Raw genomic sequence first — 24,047 nt, forward strand, 5'->3', positions numbered from 1 at the left:
CTACCAGCCGCTGGGAAAGTGTCACCAAGCTGGGAGTTGAGCAGAAGACTGCCCGAGCCGCCATCCAGATTGCTTGTCTTGTGGGACTTTGTTACCTTGGAAGGGCGGGGTGAGGCAGAAGGGGGGCTGCGGGGGGAAGGACTACATAGTGACCTAGCCCGAGGGCCGAATGCCAAAGAGGGAGCACCCTGAGTCATGGAGAGAGAGAAGGGCCACAGTGCAAGCAACTGATGGGAAAGGGACACCAGATAGGACAAGAGCTAATTCCCAGACCCAGCCACAAGGAGGCGCACATGCAGTGAGCGGACCCCTTCACAGACCACGATGGAAGAACAGGTGCGGTTACTTTGCCAGTTCTCCAAAACCCCTGGGTCATCTCCCAGGCCATTAAAAAACAAACTGTATGCACACTCAACCTGCACGCCCCCCTGCACACCGCCATCTATTCTGCACACACGCCCCTCCACCCACCCACGCCCATACGCAAAGGCAGAAATCTGTATGATAAGATCTTCACTTACCAAGTAAGGCTGCCACTTCGTATGCTTTCTTCTGCTCAATTGTCTCATAGTTGAGTGCTTCAAAAAATATATCCAGCACGAGAATATTCTCTCTGCAGAAACAGGACAAAGCCATCAGAACACCAGCCCCCGGCCGCTGCACTTGCCTTGTAACAGGAAATGAAGTGGGACTAGTTTGCCTTCTTCCGCTGTCCCTGCTGCTCTCTCTGAAGAGGCCTCGGCAGCTCCACCAACACAAGCTGAGATTCAGAGATTTTAAAGCCGGAAGGAGCCATCGTGACCATCCAGTCTGATCTCCTGCTTAACCTCACCCAGAGATTCCTGCATCAAGCCCAAATCTTGTAGTTGAGCAAGTGCATATTTTTTAGAAAGAGACCCCCAGTCCTGATTTCATCTTTCTCCTGAGGGGTGAGCCTGTGTAGAATGGCAGGTGGCACAAGGACGCTTAACACATGGAATTACTACCAGTGCCTCCATATTGATCATGGGCACAGCAAGAGAGAGGGAGAGTCTAATTTCTTCTCTGATGCATCAAACTGCTAATTCCACCCATCCGCCCTCTAGATCCCAGGTTCATATGGGCTGCGCCCACAGCACAGAAAAATATCTTTGCTGCAGTAAAAGGTGTGGTTTTCACATTGCGATAGCTATCTTGATTTAAAAGCTAATGGAGCCAATGCAGAGGGTTGACCTTGAATAGCCACACTCAGGTAACAGCTACCAGTGCCTTGCCTTTGCTTGAATTTTACACCGTAGCTCCATGTAAAACACACTCACTTCTGCAGTGAAGATATAGCCGGAATGTGGTGTTAGCAGAGGAGGGTTTAGGTCCTGAAACTATCTGGCCAGGGTAACCCTGTTTTACAGATGCTATTCACTCATGAAATCAATGAGGCTGAGGATACCTATTTATCTATGGTGTTTTTCTGGCCCCCATGACCGTAGCATCTGAGCACCTCACAATCTTTACTGTATTTATCCTCACAACCCCCCTGGGAGGCAGGGCAGGGCTGTTATCCCCATTGTACAGATGGGGAAACTGAGGCATGGAGAGGCTCAATGACCTGGCCACGGTCACAGAGAAAGCTCTCAGCAGAGCAGAAACTTGTATCAAGGACCTAGGCAAGTGCCTATCCACCAGGCAAAACAACTTTGCAGAGCTCAGCTAACGACTCTGCATGTGCCCGCGTTCTTCTCTAACTTCAGCTTTCCTGTCAGAAAGATTTTGGAGCTTCGGCTTTCGGTTAATGATGCCTGCAGAAATGTGAACAGCATCCTTGGGGCAAGCAGCCTCTTATTACTACTTGTATGACAATCCCAACAGAGATCAGGGACCTGCAGGGCTGGGTGCTACACTGACACATTGTGAGGGACAGTCCCGGCTCTGAAGAGTTTACAAACTACATAGACAAGGCAAACGGTGGGAAAGGCAGTGATTTGCCCAGTGACAGCACAGCTGGGAACAGAACTGAGCTCTCCTTGCCCCTAGGCTGCATGACCCCGGCACAGCCATCCTGTCTGCTCACGCCACCCACTTATGCCATCACCACTGTGAAAAGGGAGGAACCGGCAGCACTGGGCCAGTGTCCTCACTTACGAGATGTATTTTTCAGACTTGTTAAACTTCTTCTCCAGGTACTTGGCTGAAGTCTTGCTGGGGATCTTCACCATGGATAGCTCTTTGTTGTATCTGGTCAGGTTACACGGCATCCTGCAGATACAGTAATTGCTGTCCTTTTCAGCAAGCAAACCTGCAAACAGGAGAGTGAAGTGGGTCTCAGGGAGCATCCCAGACAGCTCACAGGAGGTGGTGGGCAGGGTGGTTCAAACAAGCCCTTTCTTCTTGATGATTCAAAGCAAAGAGGGGATGGAAGAGACTTCCCTGTCCAGGGAAGGGCTGAACAAGCCAACTCTTTGATAAGAAGAGGCAGAGTTTCCAACCATTCAATCCATCCCTCCTCTGCTGCAGCCATTCCTATCAGCCTGGGAGATTGAGACAGCTCTTCCCCTGGATTGGTCCAGAGCCCAGGTTTGCTGGAGGTGGACAAAGGAAGGGGGTGCTCTATAATGACTGCATATGCAATGTTATGCAGCTCTTCCATCTCCAGCCAGGTTTGGTCTCCACCCTGGGGCAATCCAGGAGGCTGCGTTGGGATAAAGGCCTTACTGGAGGGATTGGGGTCTTGAAGATGGTGGGTAAAATCTTCAAAAGCATCTAAGTGGCTTAGGAACCTAAAAGCCCCATTTTCAAAAGTGACTTAGGCTTGATCTATACTTAAAAAGTAGGTTGCCACAGCGGCATCTCTCAGGGGGTGTGAAAAATCCACACCCCTGAGCTCCAAAGCTATGCCAACCCCCTGTGTAGGCACAGCTGGGTCAATGGAAGAATGCTTCTGTCACCCTAGCTACCATCACTCGAGGAGACTGTGTTTCTACAACAATGGAAATACCCCTTCCATAGCTGTAGGCTGCGTCTACACTACGGGGTTACAGCAGTGTAGCTATGGCACCACGGCTGTGCTGTTACAGTCCCCGTAGTGTAGACACGGCCTTAGGGACAGATTTTTAAAGGTATTTAGGTGCCTAAGGATGCAGATAGGTGCCTAGTGGGATTTTAAAACCGCCTAGGTGCCTAACTCCCTTTGGACACCTTTGAAAATGCTACTAGGCTCTGACTGGTGTCTTTAGTCACCTAAATGTCTTTAAAAATATGGCCCCCTAGTGCCTAAGCCATTCTTTAAAAAAGGACTTAGGCTCCTAAGTCACTTAGGTGCTTTAGAAAAATGTTACCCTTTATTTCTATCCTTTGCTTTTAGCTAAGGTGGTGTCAGGGGTGTGTTACATGACAATTACAAGAGATTAAACAGTATGGAGATGACCAGCTTAAGGGAATTTCTATTAATATTCCTCCCATGAGCCTTACAGCTTGGCCACACAGTTAAAGACAATACAGACATGCAAATATTTGGCATTTCACAAACAACCTTAACTCGAACACAGCACACGTCCCTATGCACTGCTCCGACACTCACCTCACTGACTTATGGGTATATTCATCTACAGAACATACAATTAGTGAGGCATATGCTGAAATACTCTGCAGGCCCATCTGCTGTGTCACAGTTAAGGTTCTTTGTGAACACATCAGATGGCATGTTACGTAGTGTTTCTGAGGGTCTGCTGGTTCACAACTGTTTATCCCAAACTTCTGAAACTCTGCAAGAAAATTCTCTTCTGAGCCTAAAATGATCCCCAAATACTATTATTATTGTTTGCTGGGGTGATTAGGATGAGCTCTGCATAGTAAACAGCCATGCGTACATGGGGTGTTTGCTTGCAGTTGGTCCTAGCAACTCACTCGTCAATCATTAGTGGCTCCAAGTAGCTATGTGTGCTCTGCAGCACAGGGACCTGGCCTCTGGGACCATGCCCCGGGACCTTGCCTCTGCTGGCATGTTAAACCTTGTGAGCATAGCTAGCAGCAGTAGCCACTGGCAAAAGGGAACATATGGCTGTCCAAGTGCACCAAGTCTCCTATGGTGAAGCTAGCAAAACAATTTTCACAAAGCCAAGGAGTCACGGTCAAACACGTGGAGACTACTGGACCATAGAAATTGAATGAAGACTGGAAAGAGAAAGAAAAGTATCCAGCTTGGCTGTCGCCCAGACAAACAAGGGCTTGCGATCACTGATCAGACATTGAGGCAGGGGCACAAAGTATGAGATCAGAACAGACACAAACACAACAGTATGTAGGACAGGGAATTACGTGATGAACTCAAAGGACAAGACTTGCTGGAACATGGAATGGAAGAACATTATACCAGGCTGGAGGACATGCAGTAATGATGTATGAGTTGAAAAGGTATGAGTGGGAAATCATTGGTCTATGTGAACCAAGACGGGAAGGCAAAGAGGATTCTCCCACGATGCACATAGGATATTGATATCGGGACGAGAAGATGGTGGACACCAGGACAGAGTTGCATTGGTGATAAAGCCTAAGCCACACCAGACTCTTATGGCATTTAACCTGCTATCTACTTATATGTTGAAGGTGAGATTCAGAATCAAATCTCGTGGAGTTACAATAGTACAAATACACGTGCTAACCTCAGCAGCCCCCAGGGAAGAAAGTGATACATTTTATAACGCTCTACAGAAAACAATACCAGAAGTTTCAAGACAAGACATGTTATGATGATGGGAGATTTTAATGTGAAAGTAGGCTAGGACTGGAATTCCTGCACTGGAGCAGTATGCAGATTTGGATAAGGTGAAGAAAATGGGAGAGGAGAAAGGCTATTAAATTCCGCCTAAGCAACAATCTGCTGACAACAACCATGCTATTTCCACAAAGTAAGCCGGGGAGGAAGTGGACATGGCTATCACCTAATGGGCAAAAGAAGAACATGGTAGACTTTGTGCTTGTGAATCACAGATGGAAATCAAATGTGTTGTGCAGATCATTTGTGGCTGATATCAGACCAGATCAAATGTTACTGCTGGCATCAATGAAGTGGAGGCTGAGAGCAATCTGAAAAGTGCCAAGAACTGAGATCTATGACATGGGCAAGTTCAAAGAGTCAGATATGAGGAAAGAATGTGCGGGAAAACATCACCTCTCTGGTGAAGAAATGAGCCTTGAAGAGACAAGGAACAGTGTAAAAATGTGATTATGAGAGCGGCTGAACAAGTTTAGGATTACAAGGTCAAGGAGCATAACAGCTGAAGCGCTGCAACCGAGTGACAAGCATAGGAAGCTGAAGGAGAATAAAAAGGAGGATGTGAGTCTAAGAGCTGAGTACAACAGGCTCACCATAAAGATAGTAGCAAAAGTGAAGAGACACAGAAACAACTGGGTTAAGCGAACAATGTAAAGAAGGAGAAGAATAGGCAAAGAGAACTGTGGGTTGTATCACAAGATAAGAGAACTGAGTGGGAGATATGAATTGAAGAGGTCAGTGGTAAAGACAAGTGCGAACAAATAATTGAGGATGAACAAGGAAAGACTAAGTAATGGGAAAAATACTTTGAAGAGCTGTATAATGTGCAGAACATAGAAGACGAAACAGCCCCGGAGAAGCGTCCCAGCACAAATGAGGGAGAGTAGATGCTGGAATTCTTAGAAGAAGAAGCTAAGATCTTAATAGAAAGTTTGAAAAACAAAAAGGCGCCGAGAAGTGACAAGGTAACTGCAGAGCTGCTCCAAGGTAAAGGCAATGCACAAGCTACTCAAGCAGGTCGACAAACAAGAGCAAGTACCAAGCGAACAGGGGAAAGTAATTGTAGTACCGATCTACAAAAAAAGGAGATCAGAGTGAGTGCGAGAACCCTCAGAAACACTATGTAGTGAGTCTGCTGGGGAAACCATTCACCAAGACATTGCAAAAGGGGAATGTGGAAGTGGCGCTTTCAGAGGAACTAGCCCAGAAATACAATAGATCAGTTATTTGTGATAAAACAGACACCAGAGAAATACATAGTATACAACCAAACCTGTTACAACCATTTTATAGACTTCAAATGGGCTTCTTGATAGCATTTGGCCAAAGGCTTATGGCAAGTTATGAGATTGTGTAGCACCCCTGAAAAATTGGTGCAGGTAATAGAGAATGTCTACAGCAAGTTGATGAGGGTGGTGAGAGCAGACAAAAAGGCTGATGGAATGGTATGAAATTGGAGAAGTCATGTTATGTGGGAGGACAGTGCATAACCTTGGATATTGACCACACAGCATTGACCAAGGAGGATTTACAGACAAGGTAGGCCAAGAAAGCAGAAAATCTGGGTTGAAGATCAACTTGGAGAAGATCAAAATGACACCAGTTGGAGGACAAGAGAAAGACAGAAAGGCCAAACTCAGAGACAAAGAACTAGAACAAGTGGGGAAATGCATGTTCCTTGGAGGACTGGTAGCGAAGAAAGGGAATTATGAAGATGATGTAAAGAGAAGAATTGGATTAGCCACTTATGCATTTGGAAAACTCAGCATGATCTGGAAGGCTAATGACATTTCAATAAAACAAAAATCAACATATATGAGATCACTGTCACGCTGACAGTGCTGTATAGGTCAGAAATCTGTAGTCAGAGGAAAGCCATGACGACAGATTTTGACTGCAGAAATGAAGTGGCTGAGGGGACTACTGAGAATTTCAAGACTGCAGAAAATAAAAAAATGAAGAGATAAGAAAACTGCTAGGGAAAGAAATAAAGCTGTTGCAGAAGATTCAAGAAAGACAACTGCAGTGGTCTGGACCTGGAGGGGATACCGTACAAGGTAATATAACCAGAGGGCAAGGAACCAGAGAAACACTGTGGATGCACTGGACTGATATGGTGAAGAAGGATGTAGATCAAAAAAAGTTTAAAGACGAATGAAGCCGTGAAGCTGGTACAAGATAGAAAGTGATGGAAAGACTTCATTCTGCCCCGTCATCACTGCTCAGCTGACTGACGGGAACCAGAAAAAAAGATCATTTTTTGTTATTTGTGCTGTGATAACGCCTAGGAGCCGCAATCATAGACCACAACCCCACTGTGCTAGGCCTGTACAAACAGCACAAAAACGCAGTCTCCCCCACCCCCAGATGCCATAGGAATAGCTTGATCTCATTAAATGTTACAAGAGAATAGATGTGTGTGTGTGTGTGTGTGTGTGTGTGTGTGTGTGTGTCTGAGAGAGAGAGAGAGAGAGAGAGAGAGAAAGAGACAATGAGGCTTAGCCGCTGAACCCTGGTTATACCCTTAGCTCTGGAGTTATGAGTCTCTCTAAACCAACAGCTATCTGAATCCCTAGGGGTCAGAATGTATCTGAGACCCAGGGTTCAGCTGACCTAGTTCCCATGGCATGATTTCTGCTCTCTCTGGGTTGGGACTGCTTCGTTTCTGGTGTAATTTATGCATACAAATGTGAATAAATCAGATCAAGTCAGTACAGAATACATTAGAGACTGAAATAATGAATAACACACCCTCTCATCTCACCAGAGATCTGTAAAGTTTCTGTCCCTTTCAGGACACAAAGTTTTATCCAATTATTTCAATCTGTCCATAAGGAGGCATGTCTCAGAGCTTGGGGAAGCAACAGCAGCTACCGTTGGGCGAAGACATTGTGAAATCCCCTGGGACCCTGTACTCCACGGCCCCTTTAATAAGTTGTGGCATAATATTTACACAGCGCTGAACATTGTGGAGGAGCTGGGCAGAAGTGCTCTTTTAGTAACATGTCAAGACAAAAAGCAGCTGCTTCTATTACTGTCTGGGCCAGAGTGGGAAGTGGTTGCATGCTGGAACATAGAGAGCACAGATCTGACACAATCTATATTAATTATTATTTATTTGTATTGGAATAGTGCCAAGGAGTCCAGTTCTGGACTAGGACCCCATTGTGCTAGGTGCTGTACATTTTTATTGCTATTAGGTGTATTACGGGTAGTGCCAGGACTCCACTGTGCTTGGTGGGGTACAAACACAGAACAAAAAGATGGTCCCTTCCCCAAAGAGGTTTGAGGTGCCTACCCTTTTCCTATCAGAAGGGAGCCCCTAATGTAGTGGGTTTCACCTTCGAAGGCCCCTGCCCCAAGCTTTGGTCAGGTACACGGACACGGGGGAGAATAACACAGTGCCGCTGAGAGCTCCTGCAAGCACCTGGGAACAACAGCGGGAACGTTCGGGAAAACTGCACAGTATCTTTAACATCCCCTCCCGCCCCCTGAAATGAAGGCAGAGGGCCCAGCTGAGGAAGGAGGTTGTATGGGGGGTGTGGGTGACACAGCAGTAACTTTGTGTTAGTGGGGTTACACCATCCCGTTGGGTGTTTTCTCCATTCGGCTTGCCCCGCAGCCCAATGTGCCACTTCCGAACTGTGCCCAAGGGGTCCCCAAGGCGTAAGAATATGGCTCATGTGGTCCTTTATTCTGGCACCTTCAGCTCTAAGCATGCAGGGTTCAGAATGAAGTTAGAACATGGTCCAAAGGGACTGGAGGAACATGCATTCAATGACATTTCGGCTATCATCAGAAATTGTCCCTGTGCTGCCTTCGCCAGATTAATCCTGGCCCAGTGGGAAAGAGGGTACAGGCAGCTTTGGGGCATCTGACACAGCCATTATACTCTGCAAAGAGCCAGGCCGGCCATCGCAAACAGACCTAACGGGCCGGAGAGCCCCTCTGGTGTACTAACCCAGCGCAGGTTCTGCACATTCCTTATACTGCTCCGGAGTACAGAAAGGAGCGTCCCCTGCATAGAAAAGAAACACAAGACAAGAGGGAAACATGTGGAGTCAGAAATCAGAGCATGGTGGAAGGCCAGTGACTACAGCAAGAAAGCATGCATTAGGCAGCCTCTTGTCTGCACACGCAGTGCCAATAACCTAGGAGCAGGGGTGCAGCTAAAGAGGCTCACGCAGCTAGTGTGCAGCGTAGGGTGAGAGGCAGGGTCTGATCTGCACTTGCGATGCATCTCTCTGGAGATCACATACTGGAGTTGGCTGTTTCACGTATAACATCGGATAAAGGTTTCCATAGCTAGTCCAGCTTGTCAGCTCCCACAGATGAGGCTTGGTTAGCCTTGGTCAGTATCTGGATGGGAGAGCTCTGAGCTGCAGTGTTGCTGATTAAATAAGTGGCACCTTTTCAGGTTGTGCCGTGGCGCTATGGATCTATAAGCGGGTGACATTCCTGAACCTGCTTCTAACACAGCATGCACACACCGGGGACTTATTGTGTACTTGAAAAACAACAAAACAAACCCTAAACCTGAGCCTAAGCTTTCCCCTGAACTTGGCTGTTCTCCTGAAGAAGGCTTTTCCCCTCACTGTCCCTAGTTTCTTCTTCTGCAGAGAAACACTCAACCTTTCTATACTTCTGAATTTAACTTAATAGGGCCCATCTGGTCTGGCTATCAGGCTGAACCAGCAGAAATAGCTCTGCCTCTCTGTTTAGAGGTGCTAGGACTTGACACTTGGTTACAGATGCACTGTGCTGCACTCTTTCTTTGAAATGAGACATTAAACAAAATCCCTGACCATTTGTGGTCATTCATGACCCCACAACACTTTTCACTAGGGTAGGGGACTGGTAATTACATCCCCTTTGGAGTTTCAATGGAGCATGGTATCCTTACTTCCTATGACAAACAATTATGCACTGCTGCTGTGAGTTTTTAATCAACTTTTGCATTCCTCTCCAGAGGTGACTGCATTTCAGTGGTGAATAAATTGATCCCAGAGTGTAGTTTGCATCTGAGGCCACAGTCAAATGATATGCATCCCAAAGAGAGTAAGACTTATTTCTGCTCCTTTATTTCCTAATCCTCTTTTACATTATCCACAAGAACATCAGAACGGCCAGACTGGTTCAGATCACTGGCTCATCTAGCCCAGTACCCTGACTTCCAACAGTGGCCAGTGCCACATGCTTCAGAGGGAATGAACAGAACAGGGCAATTTTCAAGTGCTCCATCCCCTGTTGTTCAGTCCCACCTTTTGGCAGTTGGAGGCTTTGGGACAGCCAGATCATGGGGTTGTGTTCCTGATCATCTTAGAATCATAGAATATCAGGGTTGGAAGAGACCTCAGGAGGTCATCTAGTCCAACCCCCTGCTCAAAGCAGGACCAACCCCAACTAAATCATCCCAGCCAGGGCTTTGTCAAGCCAGGCCTTAAAAACCCCTAAGGATGGAGATTCCACCACCTCCCTAGGTAACGCATTCCTGTGCTTCACCACCCCCCTCGTGAAATAGTGTTTCCTAATATCCAACCTAGACCTCCCATACTGCGACTTGAGACCATTACTCCTTGTTCTGTCACCTGCCACCACTGAGAGCAGCCGAGCTCCATCCTCTCTGGAACCCCCCTTCAGGTAGTTGAAGGCTGCTATCAAATCCCCCCTCACTCTTCTCTTCTGCAGACAAAACAAGCCCAGTTCCCTCAGCCTCTTCTTGTAAGTCATGTGCTCCAGCCTCCTGGTCATTTTTGTTGCCCTCCGCTGGACTCTCCAATTTGTCCACATCCTTTCTGTAGTGGGGGGACCAAAACTGGACGCAGTACTCCAGATGTGGCCTCACCGGTGCTGAACATTTCCTCGATCTGCTGACAACGCTCCTACTAATACAGCCCAAAATGCCGTTGGCCTTCTTGGCAACAAGGGCACACTGCTGACTCATATCCAGCTTCTCATCCACTGTAATCCCCAGGTCCTTTTCTGCAACTTGGCTAATAGCCATGGATGGCCCTATCCTCCTTGAACTTATCTAATTCTTTTTTGAACCCAGGGCCTTAACAACATCCCCTGGCAAGGAGTTCCACAGGTTGACTGTGCGTTGTGTGAAAAAATACTTCCTTTTGTTTGTTTTAAACTTGCTTGCCTATTAATTTCATTTGGTGACCCCTAGATATTGTGTTATGAGAAGGAGTAAATAACACTTCCTCATTCACTGTCTCTGCACCAGTCATGATTTTATAGACCTCTGTCCTATCCCCCCTTTGTCATCTCTTTTCCAAGCTGAACAGTCCCAGTCTTTTTAATCTCTCCTCTTATGGAAGCTGTTCCATCCCCTAATCATTTTTGTTGTCTTTCTCTGTACCTTTTCCAATTCTAGTATGTCTTTTTTGAGATGGGATGACCAGAACTGCATGCAGTATTCAAGGTATGGGTGTAACATGGATTTATATAGTGGCATTATAATATTTTCTATCTCATTATCTATCCCTTTCCTGATGGTTCCTAACATTCTGTTTGCTTTTTTGACTGCCGCTGCAGATTGAGTGGATGTTTTCAGAGAACAATCCATGAGGACTCCAAGTTCTCTTTCTTGAGTGGTAACAGCTAATTTAGACGTCATCCTTTTTTATGTATACATAGGTCCTGGAACTAAGGGTGCAGGGGATGCTGCTGCACCCCCAAGCTTGAAGTGGTTTCCATTATACACAGGGTTTACAGTTTGGATCAAAGGCTCTCAGCACCCCCACTATACAAATTGTTCCACCACCCCTGTATGTATAGTTGGGATTACATTTTCCAATGCACATTGCTTTGCATTTATCAATATTGAATTTCATCTGCCATTTTGTTGCCCAGACACCCAGTTTTGTGAGATCCCTTTGTAACTCTTCACTGTCTGCTTTGGCCTTAACTATCTCGAATAATTTTGTATAATCTGTTTACTTCTTTTTCCAGATCATTTATGAACACATTGAACAGCGCTGGTCCCAGTACAGATCCTTGGGGGACACCACTATTTACCTCTCTCCACTGTGAAACTGATCAGTTCCTACCCTTTATTTTCTATCTTTTAACCAGTTACTGATCCATAAAAGGACCTTCCCTCTTATCCCATGACTCCTTATTTTGCTTAAGAGTCTTTGGTGGGGAACCATGTCAAAGGCTTTCTGAAAGTCTGAGTACACTCTACCCACAGGATCACCCTTGTCTACATATTTGTCAACTTGCTAAAATAATTCTAAAAGATTAGTGAGGCATGATTTCCCTTTACAAAAGCTGTGTTGACTCTTCCCCCAAAAATCATGTTCACCTGTGGGTTTGATAATTCTGTTCTCTACTATAGTTTCTATCAATTTGCGTGGTACTGAAGTTAGGCTCACTGGCCTGCAACTGCCAGGATCGCCTCTGGAGCCTTTTTAAAAAATAGGCATTCCATTAGCTGTCCTCCCGCCATGCGGTATAGAGGCTGATTTAAGCAATAGGTTAGATACCACAGTTAGTTGTTCTTCAGTTTCATATTTGAGTTCCTTCAGAACTCTTGGGTGAATCCCAACTGGTCCTGGTGACTTATTGCTGTTTAATTTATCAGTTTGTTACAAAACCACCTCTACTGATAGTTCTCAATCTGGGACAGTTCCTCAGATTTGTCACCTAAAAGGAATGGCTGAGATGTAGGAATCTCCTTCACATCCTCTGCAGTAAAGACCGATGCAAAGAATTAATTTGTCTTCTCGTCAACACCCTTGTCTTCCTTGAGTGCTCCTTTCTGGTGTAATTTATGCATACAAATGTGAATAAATCAGAACAGGTCTGTACAGAACACATTAGAGTCTGCAAAGCTACGTGTAAAATGAATAACACACCCTCAATCATCCAGTGGCCCCATTGATTGTTTGGCAGGCTCCCTGATTCTGAGAAACTTAAAAAATTGTTTGCAGTTAGTTTTCGTGTCTTTTGCTAGTTGTTCTTCAAATTCTTTTTTGGCTTTCCTAATTATACTTTTTCACTTGACTTGCCAGAGTGTATACTCCCTTCTATTTTCCTCAGTAGGAGTTGACTTAGGGTTTTTGTTTTGTTTTTAACTGCCTCTTTTACTCTGCTGTTTAGCTACGATGGCATTTTTTCCCTCTTAGTATTTTTATGTATTTATTTAGGGGATACATATAGTTTGAGCCTCTATCATGGTTTTTGGGGTTTTTTTGTTTCCATGCAGCTTACAGGCGTTTCACTCTTGTGACTATTCCTTTTAATTTCTGTGTAACTAGCCGCCTCATTTCTGTGTAGTTCCCCTTGTTGAAGTTAAATGCTATTGTGATGGGTTTCTTTGGTGTTTTCCCCCCTAAAAAGATGTTAAATTTAATTACATTATAGACACCATTACCAAGCAATTTAGCTATAGTCACCTCCTGGACCAGATCCTGTGCTCCACTTAGAACTAAATGAAAGTGCACCGCTACAGACTAGGGACCGAATGGCTAGGCAGCAGTTCTGCGGAAAAGGACCTAGGGGTGACAGTGGACGAGAAGCTGGATATGAGTCAGCAGTGTGCCCTTGTTGCCAAGAAGGCCAATGGCATTTTGGGATGTATAAGTAGGGGCATAGCGAGCAGATCGAGGGACGTGATCGTTCCCCTCTATTCGACACTGGTGAGGCCTCATCTGGAGTACTGTGTCCAGTTTTGGGCCCCACACTACAAGAAGGATGTGGATAAATTGGAGAGAGTCCAGCGAAGGGCAACAAAAATGATTAGGGGTCTAGAGCACATGACTTATGAGGAGAGGCTGAGGGAGCTGGGATTGTTTAGTCTGCAGAAGAGAAGAATGAGGGGGGATTTGATAGCTGCTTTCAACTACCTGAAAGGGGGTTCCAAAGAGGATGGCTCTAGACTGTCTCAGTGGTAGCAGATGACAGAACGAGGAGTAATGGTCTCAAGTTGCAATGGGGGAGGTTTAGATTGGATATTAGGAAAAACTTTTTCACTAAGAGGGTGGTGAAACACTGGAATGCGTTACCTAGGGAGGTGGTAGAATCTCCTTCCTTAGAGGTTTTTAAGGTCAGGCTTGACAAAGCCCTGGCTGGGATGATTTAACTGGGAATTGGTCCTGCTTCGAGCAGGGGGTTGGACTAGATGACCTTCTGGGGTCCCTTCCAACCCTGATATTCTATGATTCTATGATTCTATGATTCTATGAAAAGAATTGCCTCTCCCCATGTGGGTGCCAGGACTAGCTGCTCCAAGAAACTGTCATTCATGGTATCTAGACATATTATCTCTGCTTTCCACCCTGAGGTGACATGTTCCCAGTTAATATGGACATAGTGGAAATCCCCCATTACTATTGGGTTTTCTATTTTGTAGTCTCTCTAATCATCCTAAGCATTTCCCCATCCTGTCAGGCAGTCGGTAGTATATTCCTACTGCTATATGCTTATTCAAGCTTGGAATTTCTATCCGGAGAGGTTCTCTGGTACAGTTTGATTCATTTAAGATTTTTACTGTATTTGACTCTATGTTTTCTCGAATGGATAGTGCTACTCCATCACCAGTTTGACCGACTCGGACATTCTGATATATTTTGCACCATGGTATTACTGTGTCCCATTAATTATCATCATTCCACCAAGTTTCTGTGATGCCTATTATAACAATATCCACATTTAATACCAGGCTCTCACCTATGTTAGTATTTAGACTTCTTGCATTTTTATACAAGCACAATTAAAATTTGTCAATATTTAGTTGACTGCCTTCTTGTGATGGAACTGTATGGGACTCTTTTTCATTTGACTGTTTCTCTTCAGTTCCTACCTGTATGTTATCAACTTCTATCCTCTCCTCTTCACTGAGTATGGAGTATCCCCTTTCATAAATCCTCCTCTAAGGAATGTCTCTATCCACACCTGTTGGCTTTCCCCCTGCCCTTAGTTAAAAACTCCTCTACAACCTTTTTCATTTTCATGCCAACAATCTGGTTCTGTTTTGGTTTGGGTGGAGCCCATCCTTTCTCTTTTTCCAAAAGATTCTCCAGTTCCTAATAAACCTAAATCCCTTCTCCCAACACCATTGTCGTCTCATCCATGCACTGAGACCCTGAAGTTCTGGCCCTGCATGCGGAACTGGGAACATTTCAGAGACTGACACCTTGAGCTCCTGGACTTTAATCTCTTACCTAGCAGTCTAACTTTGGCCTCTCTCCAGGACCTTTCCCTGTGTCACTGGTACCTACATGAATCACAACTGCTGGCTTCTCCCCAGCACTGCCCAAAAGTCTGTCTAGGTGTCTAGATGTCTAAGAGAGATCTGCAACCTTCAAAGCCACCAGGCAATTCACCGTGTGGTTCTCCCAGTCCAATAACTATATTTCTAATACAAAGCCAACTATCTATATTTCTAACAATCGAATCCCCTGTCACTATTAGCTAATAACAGTATTACTTCCCTAGGGTTTCCTTCATATGTACTGATGAATTTTAACTGCAAACATACTCCAGGCTTCTGAGATCCTGCAGGAGCCCTGGGTTCAGAGAGACAGCAACAGCCTTGCAGCCTACTTCACGTACATTAACTGAGCCTAAGCCCTCTAGCAGTTTGTAGCCTAAACACCTGCTTCAGGCACCTGGGGTGAAATCCTGGCCCCACTGGAATCAGTAGGTGTTTTGGCATTGGCATCAATGGGATAAGGATTCTACCCCGCACTGTAATGACTAGTGGGAAGCTATGGGTAGGGGCAGAAATCTATTAATCTTCCTTGCTAAGCAGAGCCAATCTGCACCTAGGTGTGATGTCCTGTGGGCCTGGATTCTGTGCGACAGGCAGGCCAGTGAGGTTGGGACAAAAGAAAGGTTGGTTTCCAACCTGCACCCAATGCTGGACAGTACAGAGTAGGGGGTGGGATAAGGTGGTTTTTGTGTTCCCCCGACCTTGAGGCTGGCCAGGAGCCAGTCCTGCTCCAAGGGGCTGTTCTGCCAGCTGGGGATCATGGGAGCACTCTGGCCAGGCCCTCTTTTTCCCTGCCACATGCTCTAGGCTGGGCAAAATGCCACCACAATAGCATCTGCACAACATCCAGGAACCCAAGGGGAGCCAGAGGTGCTGTGTTTCTGGCTGCTTTGTGCCACTTGGAACAGGACAAAGTAGCTGAGCAGAGCCAGGTCTCAAGGTCCAGGAAGCCAGTGGGATAAATCATGTCTCTGTCGTACAGAGTGGCAGGAAGAGTGACAGGAAGCAACATAATAATAATGCCTAGCTCTCATCTAGCACTTTCCATCAGTAGATATGAAAGCACTTTACAAGAGGGGCAGTATTATTGCCCCCATTTTATCAATGGGGAAACTGAGGCATGGGGAGGGGTACTGACTTGCACATGATCACCCAGGAAGTCAGCAGCAGAGCTAGGATGAGAATTCAACTCTCCTGAGTACCAGGCCAGTTCACTAGCCACTAGACCAGCCTGGCTCCCTTCACAAGCAAGTGCTTGTAAAGATTAACTGTTGGCACGTACACAGCCCCTTCCAAGCTCTGAGCTTGATCCAGCAGCCCTGGCTCACTGTGGAGGCTCCAGACGTCACCACTGAAATGCAGACACCACTCAGCACCCTGTGGGAGGCGCCAGAGCAAACCTTCTGGTCCCAAAAAGTACCATGGGGAGCCCACCCACAGCATCAGGGCTTCCAGGTCCCACCTGAGATGATGTGGCTGCTGTCCTAGTGCCAAAACAAGAGCCTAAGGCATCAGCCCAACCACACACAGTCAGATATGTTCCACGCATCCCCATGCAGACTGACCTGGCATGTGGACCATTTTGCAGTTGCAGTTTTCCACAATGTAGCGGGTTTCACAGTCGATCCTGCAAGCCGTGATACTGTAAATGGGGAAAAAGTCTAACCCCACATCCGACGAGCGACACTCGCCCCACGGAGGGGGCAGGTAGGTCAGCTGCAAGAAACAGAAAGAGCCGGTGGTTAGTAGATCACAGGCATCAGCTGCAGCATGGAAGGTGCTTGGGGGAAGATGTGTGAAGGGGAAGCTCTGCTCTTTAACAGATCCTGGCGACGAGCAAGGCACTGGGTGTGTGTGTCTCCCTCATTGTGTCGGGCCCTTCCAGACGGAGGAGCCCCACTGGGTGAAGGACGAGAGCAGGATTGTAATAGCACAATGGCTGTGTGAAGTGGGGACCGAGCAGGAGGCCGACAGAGCAGCTAGACAACGATAGGAGCATGCATAGTCACAGATGGAGTTTTGTACTGCTAAAGGGTAGTGGGACTCGGGGACTCCGCTCTGCTCCACCAGGGAAGAGTCCTAAGTGTAGTGACACATCATAAAACAGAAGGGGCAGGCAGGCGTTGGCAGGCAGATCTCCCTTGCCTTGGTGGGGAAGAAACTGGCAGGTTCCCAGAAAAAGCCACCCAACCAGCCCAGGAACAATTTCCCCAAGAATTGTTTGCTTCAGCAATGCCATTTCGCAGTGGGGGAGCGGAGCTGCCTGGGACTTGGCAGAGTAGGTGCAGGGAAAAGGTGGTGGCCTGCGTTTGACACGGACTAGAGATTCTTGGTGCCTCGTATTTTGGGTGCCCAGTTTGAGACCCTTTAGGACAGGTGCATGCTGAGCACCCCGGCGCTCCCTGGGGCAGCCACAGTCCCCTTTGACAATGCAGTCCAACAGCCGTGCAGGGGTGGGACGAGGTAGGTAAATTTGAACAGGTCCAGACAGGGAGTCCTGAACCCCACATGGGAGGCACTGAGAGCTGTGCTTTAGGAGGCAGTGTTGCCTAGTGGATAGCGTGTTAGCACAGGACTCAGGAGGCCTGGATTCTACCCCGGCCTTGCCACTGCTTTGTTAGATGACCTTAGACAAGTCACTCTCCCTCACCCCCTCTTCCTTGCGCTTCAGTTTCCCCATCTGTGACATGGGGATAATCATACTCCCCAGCTCTGAGATCAAGGAATGAATGAACTCTCTCCGAGCCAGGTGTTGGTTATTATTCCCGCCAAAGAGTACAGCTCTGTTATTTTGAGTGTCCAGTGATTCTGAGTGTCTCAGCTTTTGGGGTAAGACAAGTTGGGTCTGATTCACAGAGGCGCTGAGCGCCTGCAGCTGCCACTGATATCGCGCGGTGCCGGGGGTGCTCAGCAGCTTCTCAGAGCGGCAGAAATGCCAAATCAGGCGACGAAGAATTCAGGTTCCCAGAATCACTGGGTGCTTTTGAAAATCCCGGCCCAATCTCTTGGGGGGTTGCATCCCAGCCTGCCTATAAAACACAGCTTCCTTCTGACACCCGTCCCTGTTTTGCATGAAATTAACTGGTTTGTCAGTGTCTTCAGGAGAATTTTTTTTGAGGGGAGGCTGTTTCTCTCCAGCTCAATGGCCAAGTCTCTCTAGCTGGGGCTGTAACAAACTCACATGGTCGGTGGATCAGGCACAAGAGGGGCCCTGTGGGTACACTCAGCAGTGGGCTACAGCTCATGTATCCTGCTGTGTTTAGTGGAGTGACTCCTCCTAGCCAGGCCTTCTGTTGCTGGGGCCTTCCCATCTAGGGAGACCAGATTTTCAAAGTAAAAAACAGATGGCTGTCCCTGGGGTGCGTAGGGGTGGGGAATAGGGCAGCAGCAGGGGATAGTTTAGGTGGACAGTCAAGCAACACCTCCACCCCTTTTTCCTTCTGTGGATCTGACTCTGTACAGGAAGGGCTGGGAACTTATGGGGAGGGTGGTCTGACTGGGAGGCCTCGTGCAGGTTGTCAACCATCCTGGTCCCCCCAAGCACACCTCCTCTCTGGTTACCATATCAGACCTCATTTCACTGAATGTCTCAGGGTAGAACCCTGCAATTCTCCCATCCCAGACTGGGCCCGGGTTGTAGCGACTGTGATCACCCACCAGGTCCGACTTATGTCCTGTTCTGGGACAATGGAAGTGGTACCTAGTGACCAAACAGCCACCTTAAAGCAAGGCATCACTTCTCCAAACAAAAGCATTTCAGAGAAAAAACAGACTGTAAAGCAATAAACCAGACTACGGGCACCTCTAGCATACCAGGTGTCTAACCGTCTTCCACCTGGAGATCCTGGTAGGTCTAAGCTGCCTATAGACCCCCAGACTCCTGTGGTCCCTGTCATAAATATAAAGGGAAGGGTAAACACCTTTAAATCCCTCCTGACCAGAGGAAAAACCCTTTCACCTGTAAAGGGTTAAGAAGCTAAGATAACCTCACTGGCACCTGACCAAAATGACCAATGAGGAGGCAAGACACTTTCAAAGCTGGAGGGGGGAAGAAACAAAGGTTCTCTCTGTTTGTGTGATGCTTTTGCCGGGACCAGAGCAGGAATGCAGGTCAGAACTCCTGTAAAGAGTTAGTAAGCAACCTAGTTAGATATGCATTAGATTCTGTTTTGTTTAAATGGCTGATAAAATAAGTTGTGCTGGATGGAATGTAGATTCCTGTTTTTGTATCTTTTTGTAACTTAAGGTTTTGCCTAGAGGGATTCTCTATGTTTTGAATCTGATTACCCTGTAAGGTATTTACCATCCTGATTTTACAGAGGTGATTCTTTTACTTTTTCTTTAATTAAAATTCTTCTTTTAAGAACCTGATTGCTTTTTCATTGTTCTTAAGATCCAAGGGTTTGTGTCCACCTATGCAAATTGGTGAGGATTTTTATCAAGCCTTCCCCAGGAAAGGGGGTGTAGGGCTTGCGGGGATATTTTGGGGGGGAGACGTTTCCAAGTGGGCACTTCCCCTGTTCTTTGTGTAACACTTTGGTGGTGGCAGCTTTTAACCTAAGCTGGTAAGAATAAGCTTAGGGGGTCTTTCATGCAGGTCCCCACATCTGTACCCTAGAGTTCAGAGTAGGGAAGGAACCTTGACAGTCCCTCTGGCAGAATCTGTTCCGTTAATCACAAACCACTTCTCTCTCCGCCTTGGGGGAGAGAATCCTTTACCAGCTGTTCCTTTGGTCACCCCATCACAGAAATCAAGTCCGTTTCTGGCCTTTTAGCCTGTTGGTTCCCAGCACGGGCAGAACAAGGCTTGTAGCTTGTTGGAGACAAGTTTTGGATCCTCAAAGCTAATCAGTTTCTTGTAATTGGCCCCCATGAGTTTGTTCAGAGGTTGCTTATCTGGATCCATTGTACTGCTTCCCTCCCCCCCCCCCAATCCCTTGTTAAGCTGGAACAACCCATTCACACAGGAAAGTCTTATACCCCAGTAGACAATAACTTCCCCTCATGGACCAGATATTCCATTATTACATCTTGTTAGGTGATTACATATCAGGGCCACACCCATACTGCAGGGAGGGTCAAGTGTCACCACATGGGGCAACTCCGGTGGACAGTTTCACTTCCTCAGAGAGCTCTTTCAGGTGACCACTCTGTAGAGGTTACAGAAAACTCAACGAGGCTCTGGGGTTGGTAACACTGACAGGGAGCAGGGACGTCCCTCGGCACCCTGTTCCCATCAGCACGGGGGGCTGGAAGGGCTCCCTACAGCACTGACCTCTGCTGCTCCTTTATCCAGCAGAAGCAGCAACTGTGGAGTGGTGCACAACAGGGGCTGCGCATTCTGTCTTGCCAGGTCTGGAAGCAAGGGAGTATCAAACCCAGGTCTTGTGGTATTTCGAGGACTGGGTAAGAACTGCAAGCACCTCTTCAAATGTGAGGGGGTTTCCTGGTCCTGCTTGCAGGCTAGGGCTCTTTAGGGAAACATGAGATGATCAGAGTCAGTTAGCGTACTGTCAGCCTGCACTAAGATGAGTTGTGCCTCTCTGTTTTCTGGGGAGCAGCCTGTTTTGTGTCACTCAGTTTTGGGTTCTTGTGTGTTATCATTCTGATTTCTGAGAAATAAAGTTGTGTTTAGTTGCAACCTTACAGCAAGGGTATTCTATGTTTTTATCGAACTTCTCCGATGGTGTGCCAAGAAACATAACAGGTCTCTTGTGCAGGAGTTCGGAGCAGTAAGTAACCACAGAGCCACTAATCACGCAGCATCACCTGGCTTTGTTAACTCACTAAACTTATTGCCTCTTGGGAGAGCAGTCTGTAGTGTTGAGGTACAATTCCTGGAGGGCTAAATTCCTGACAAAATCCTTCCTGTTGCCATAAAGAGCTAGGTAAGTTTTAACATGAATCTTTACTCCTTGTCATTATGACAATATCTCTGGACGATAGTTGATGTTTCTTTTACAGCATCTGTGAGATGGAAGGCAGCATCCTGATGAATCCTGCACTTTCAGGGTTTTGTGTCATGAGAAATTACGGATAGTACTTCAAGGGGAAATTCATGCACTGCAGTAAGTTGACAGATTCTCTCAGGTGGTTATAAATTTTAAGGCTCTGTGTGGATCAGAAAATGCACAGGCAGGGCCCCCTTGGGAGAGGAGAGTGCCCATGGTATAGAATATGCCCAGAGGTCAGGACTGCACATGTCTTGAAAGAAGGAGCATAGTCTGGAGCATTTGAAGGAGCATAGTTTGGAGCAGTGGTCCCCAACCTTTCCGCAGGAATAGCATATTGCTATTTCCAGAAGACTGTGGCGGGCGCCAGACACCTGCCGCCAAAATGTCCTTGCTGAGTGTGGCCGCCGGAGAACCATCGAGAAGCGTCGCCGCTGAAATGCTGCTGACAAATGGGCGCCGCGTTGGGGACCACTGGTTTGGAGCATAAAACCCATTTCCCAAGTGCTTTCTGGCACGCAGCTGCTTTAGATTTTGATGAAAGTGTTCCCATTTCTGCCCCTTTGGCTGATAGCCATGCTAGGGGTCAGACGGTGACTGGAACTGGACTGTGCAACCCAGTCAGTTTCAGTGGTGTGAATTTCACCTACATCTTGCATTGTTTTTTCTTCTTGGCTGTTTGCAACTGCTGCAACAGCTCTGTGGATCCATACACCATACACTCTTCCCTATTCCGGTCCAAGGTTTTCCTGACGGGTTAAGCAATACTGTTTAATGCCCTAACCTAGCAAGGCACAGAACATCCTCAATTCCAATGGGATCTGAGGTTGCTCAGGACTTTGAAGGAGACACGCAGCATGACTTAGCAGAAAGCCCTGAATAGGCATCCCCGGGGGTTTGACTCATTCCCCTTGTCTATTATGAACCTCACATTTGATTCAAGACTAGATTCTTTTCTGCAGCTCTTCCTGATGTTATGTTTCATAGCACAGCTGGATAACCCAAAGCCCGGGGAATTTCAGGGGCTACTGGGACCATGTTGACTGCTACTCTTTAATTTGGTGTCATGGGCAAGTATCACTTTCAACTGGATGTACTGGCCCAGTTCTGATCTCAGTTCTAGTGGTTCATCTATTAGTTATTTATCTATAGGTCCATCATCGTAGCAACTGAGCACCTGTGAAGGCAGAAGTATTATCCCCATTTTGTAGATGGGGAAACTGAGGCCCAGAGAGGCAAAAAGACTTGTCCGAGATCATGCTGCAAGTCAGTGGCAGAGCTGCAAAGTGCACCCAGTTCTTCGGACTTCCAGATCATCCTTTATTGGTTATTTCTCCCTGCCCCCTGAGATCTTTGCTCTGTGCACAGAGAACAGCACACAAGGGGAACGCCAGAGGTGGTGGGAGAGAGAAGCAATGTACAGCAGGATGCTTGGCTGCTTAACTCAGTTGCCCCTAGTAGCATGAGGCCAGTAGGGTAGTGAAACGCCCAGAGGCTGCAGCAGCTGCAATCTTTGGCCAGGACCCTGAACACCTGTAAGAGATTTGCAAAATTTGGCAGCTGTGTGAGTGATCCTGGCCCTGGCCTGCAGGAAATGGGGCCATTACAGAAGCTGATGAGCACAGAGAGGGGTAAAGTATAAAGGTCTCACAGCAGGGACTAGCTGGAATAAAACTCTCTCTTTTTGAAAAATCCTGTGGACCGAGGAAACAAGCCTGAAATGTTGAAGCAGCCACTAATGACAGGGAAATGGAGCTGCTGGAAAAAGTTTTACCAACTGGAAAGGGAGCCAGCACATTATTTCAAGGCAGCTGGGAAAGTGAAGGACACAGGCTGGCCAGCTCTGCAATGCATCTGTCCCCTGCCCTGTAGTTCGCAGGCCTGCACAAACATAGCTCCTCCAGTGCACCTCACTTGAGACTGGCAGCACTCCCTGCTGCTTCAGGCTTGTGGCTTCTTGAGCAGCCCTGGCCAATCCTCTACCTAAGAGGTGATTATGGGCTAGGCTCCAGCAGATTTTGGTGAGCAAACCCATTTTCCCATCTGAGCTAATGCAGGATCTGAACCCATGACTCTGGCTGTAAAAGAGCAGTATGCAAAACCCATATGCTACCAAGGCCCCTCTTTAGATAGCCCCTAGATTCATAGGTGGATAACAATGCATTCCAGCAAAAAAAGACTTTATTGTAGAACAGGTGGAATTTTAGGCTATAGGAGTGTGCTTTCATCCATTAGCTTCTCTCTGTCTTCTAATCTATCTCCCCTGCCAATGTGTGTCTGGAGAAGGCCCAGCACACTTCTGAAAGCTCAAACACTGGAAATAATCAATAATAAGGCCTCCACTGCACTGCAGCTAGCTATCCATTCGCTTTGCAGAGCGTAGCTCTTTGTTTCACTTGCAATCTATAGATGGGGAAGAAGATATAAAGCCAGTGCTCATAAAGTCTGTGGATGACACAAAAATTGGTGGAGTGGTAAATGCTGATAAGGTCAGGACAGTTTCACAGAGTGATCTCCCTCGCTTGGTAAGGCGGGCTCATTTGAACAACACACACTTTAATGCAGGCAATGCAAGGACAAACATCTAAGAACAAAGAATGTAGGTTACACTTACAAGATCATAGAATCACAGAACTGAAGGGACCTCGAGAGGTCATCTAGTCCAGTCTCCTGCACTCAAGGCAGGGCTAAGTATTACCTAGACTATTCTTGACAGGTGTTTGTCTAACCTGCTCTTAAAAATCTCCAGTGATGGAGATTCCACAACCTCCCTAGGCAATTTATTCCAGTGCTTCACCACCCTGACAGCTAGGAAGTTTTTCCTAATGTCCAACCTAAACCGCCCTTAGTGCAATTTAAGCCCATTGCTTCTTGCCTGATCCTCAGAGGTTAAGAAGAACAATTTTTCTCCTTGAAAACTTTCACCTCCTTGAAAACTTGGGTATTTGAAAACTGTTATCATGTCCCCTCTCAGTCTTCTCTTCTCCAGATGGGGGAAAGGGCTGTATTTTGGGAAGCAGTGAGATCTGGTTTGCACTTACTACCTTTACTGGCATAGCTATGTCTGCCAGGGGTGTGAATCTAGCCAACAGGGCAATGAAGACAAGCCCCCCAGTGTTGAGGCAGC

General features: G+C 46.9%; 1 protein-coding gene across 3 annotated transcripts in view; it reads right to left on the reverse strand.

Moving 5' to 3' along the window:
- ASIC2 (acid sensing ion channel subunit 2) overlaps positions 1-24,047 on the reverse strand; it is a 1,299,235-nt gene that overhangs the window by 34,940 nt on the left and 1,240,248 nt on the right. For all 3 annotated transcript variants that reach the window (XM_074940542.1, XM_074940540.1, XM_074940541.1), the window contains exons 4-7: positions 16,535-16,685; positions 8,709-8,765; positions 2,119-2,272; positions 522-613 (exon numbers count right to left, since the gene is read on the reverse strand). In XM_074940542.1, the coding sequence (XP_074796643.1) occupies positions 522-613; positions 2,119-2,272; positions 8,709-8,765; positions 16,535-16,685 (454 nt within the window). The remainder of the gene's footprint in view (positions 1-521; positions 614-2,118; positions 2,273-8,708; positions 8,766-16,534; positions 16,686-24,047) is intronic.

The sequence above is a fragment of the Natator depressus genome, chromosome 27 (genome assembly GCF_965152275.1).
Source record: "Natator depressus isolate rNatDep1 chromosome 27, rNatDep2.hap1, whole genome shotgun sequence".
Taxonomy (NCBI): domain Eukaryota; kingdom Metazoa; phylum Chordata; order Testudines; family Cheloniidae; genus Natator; species Natator depressus.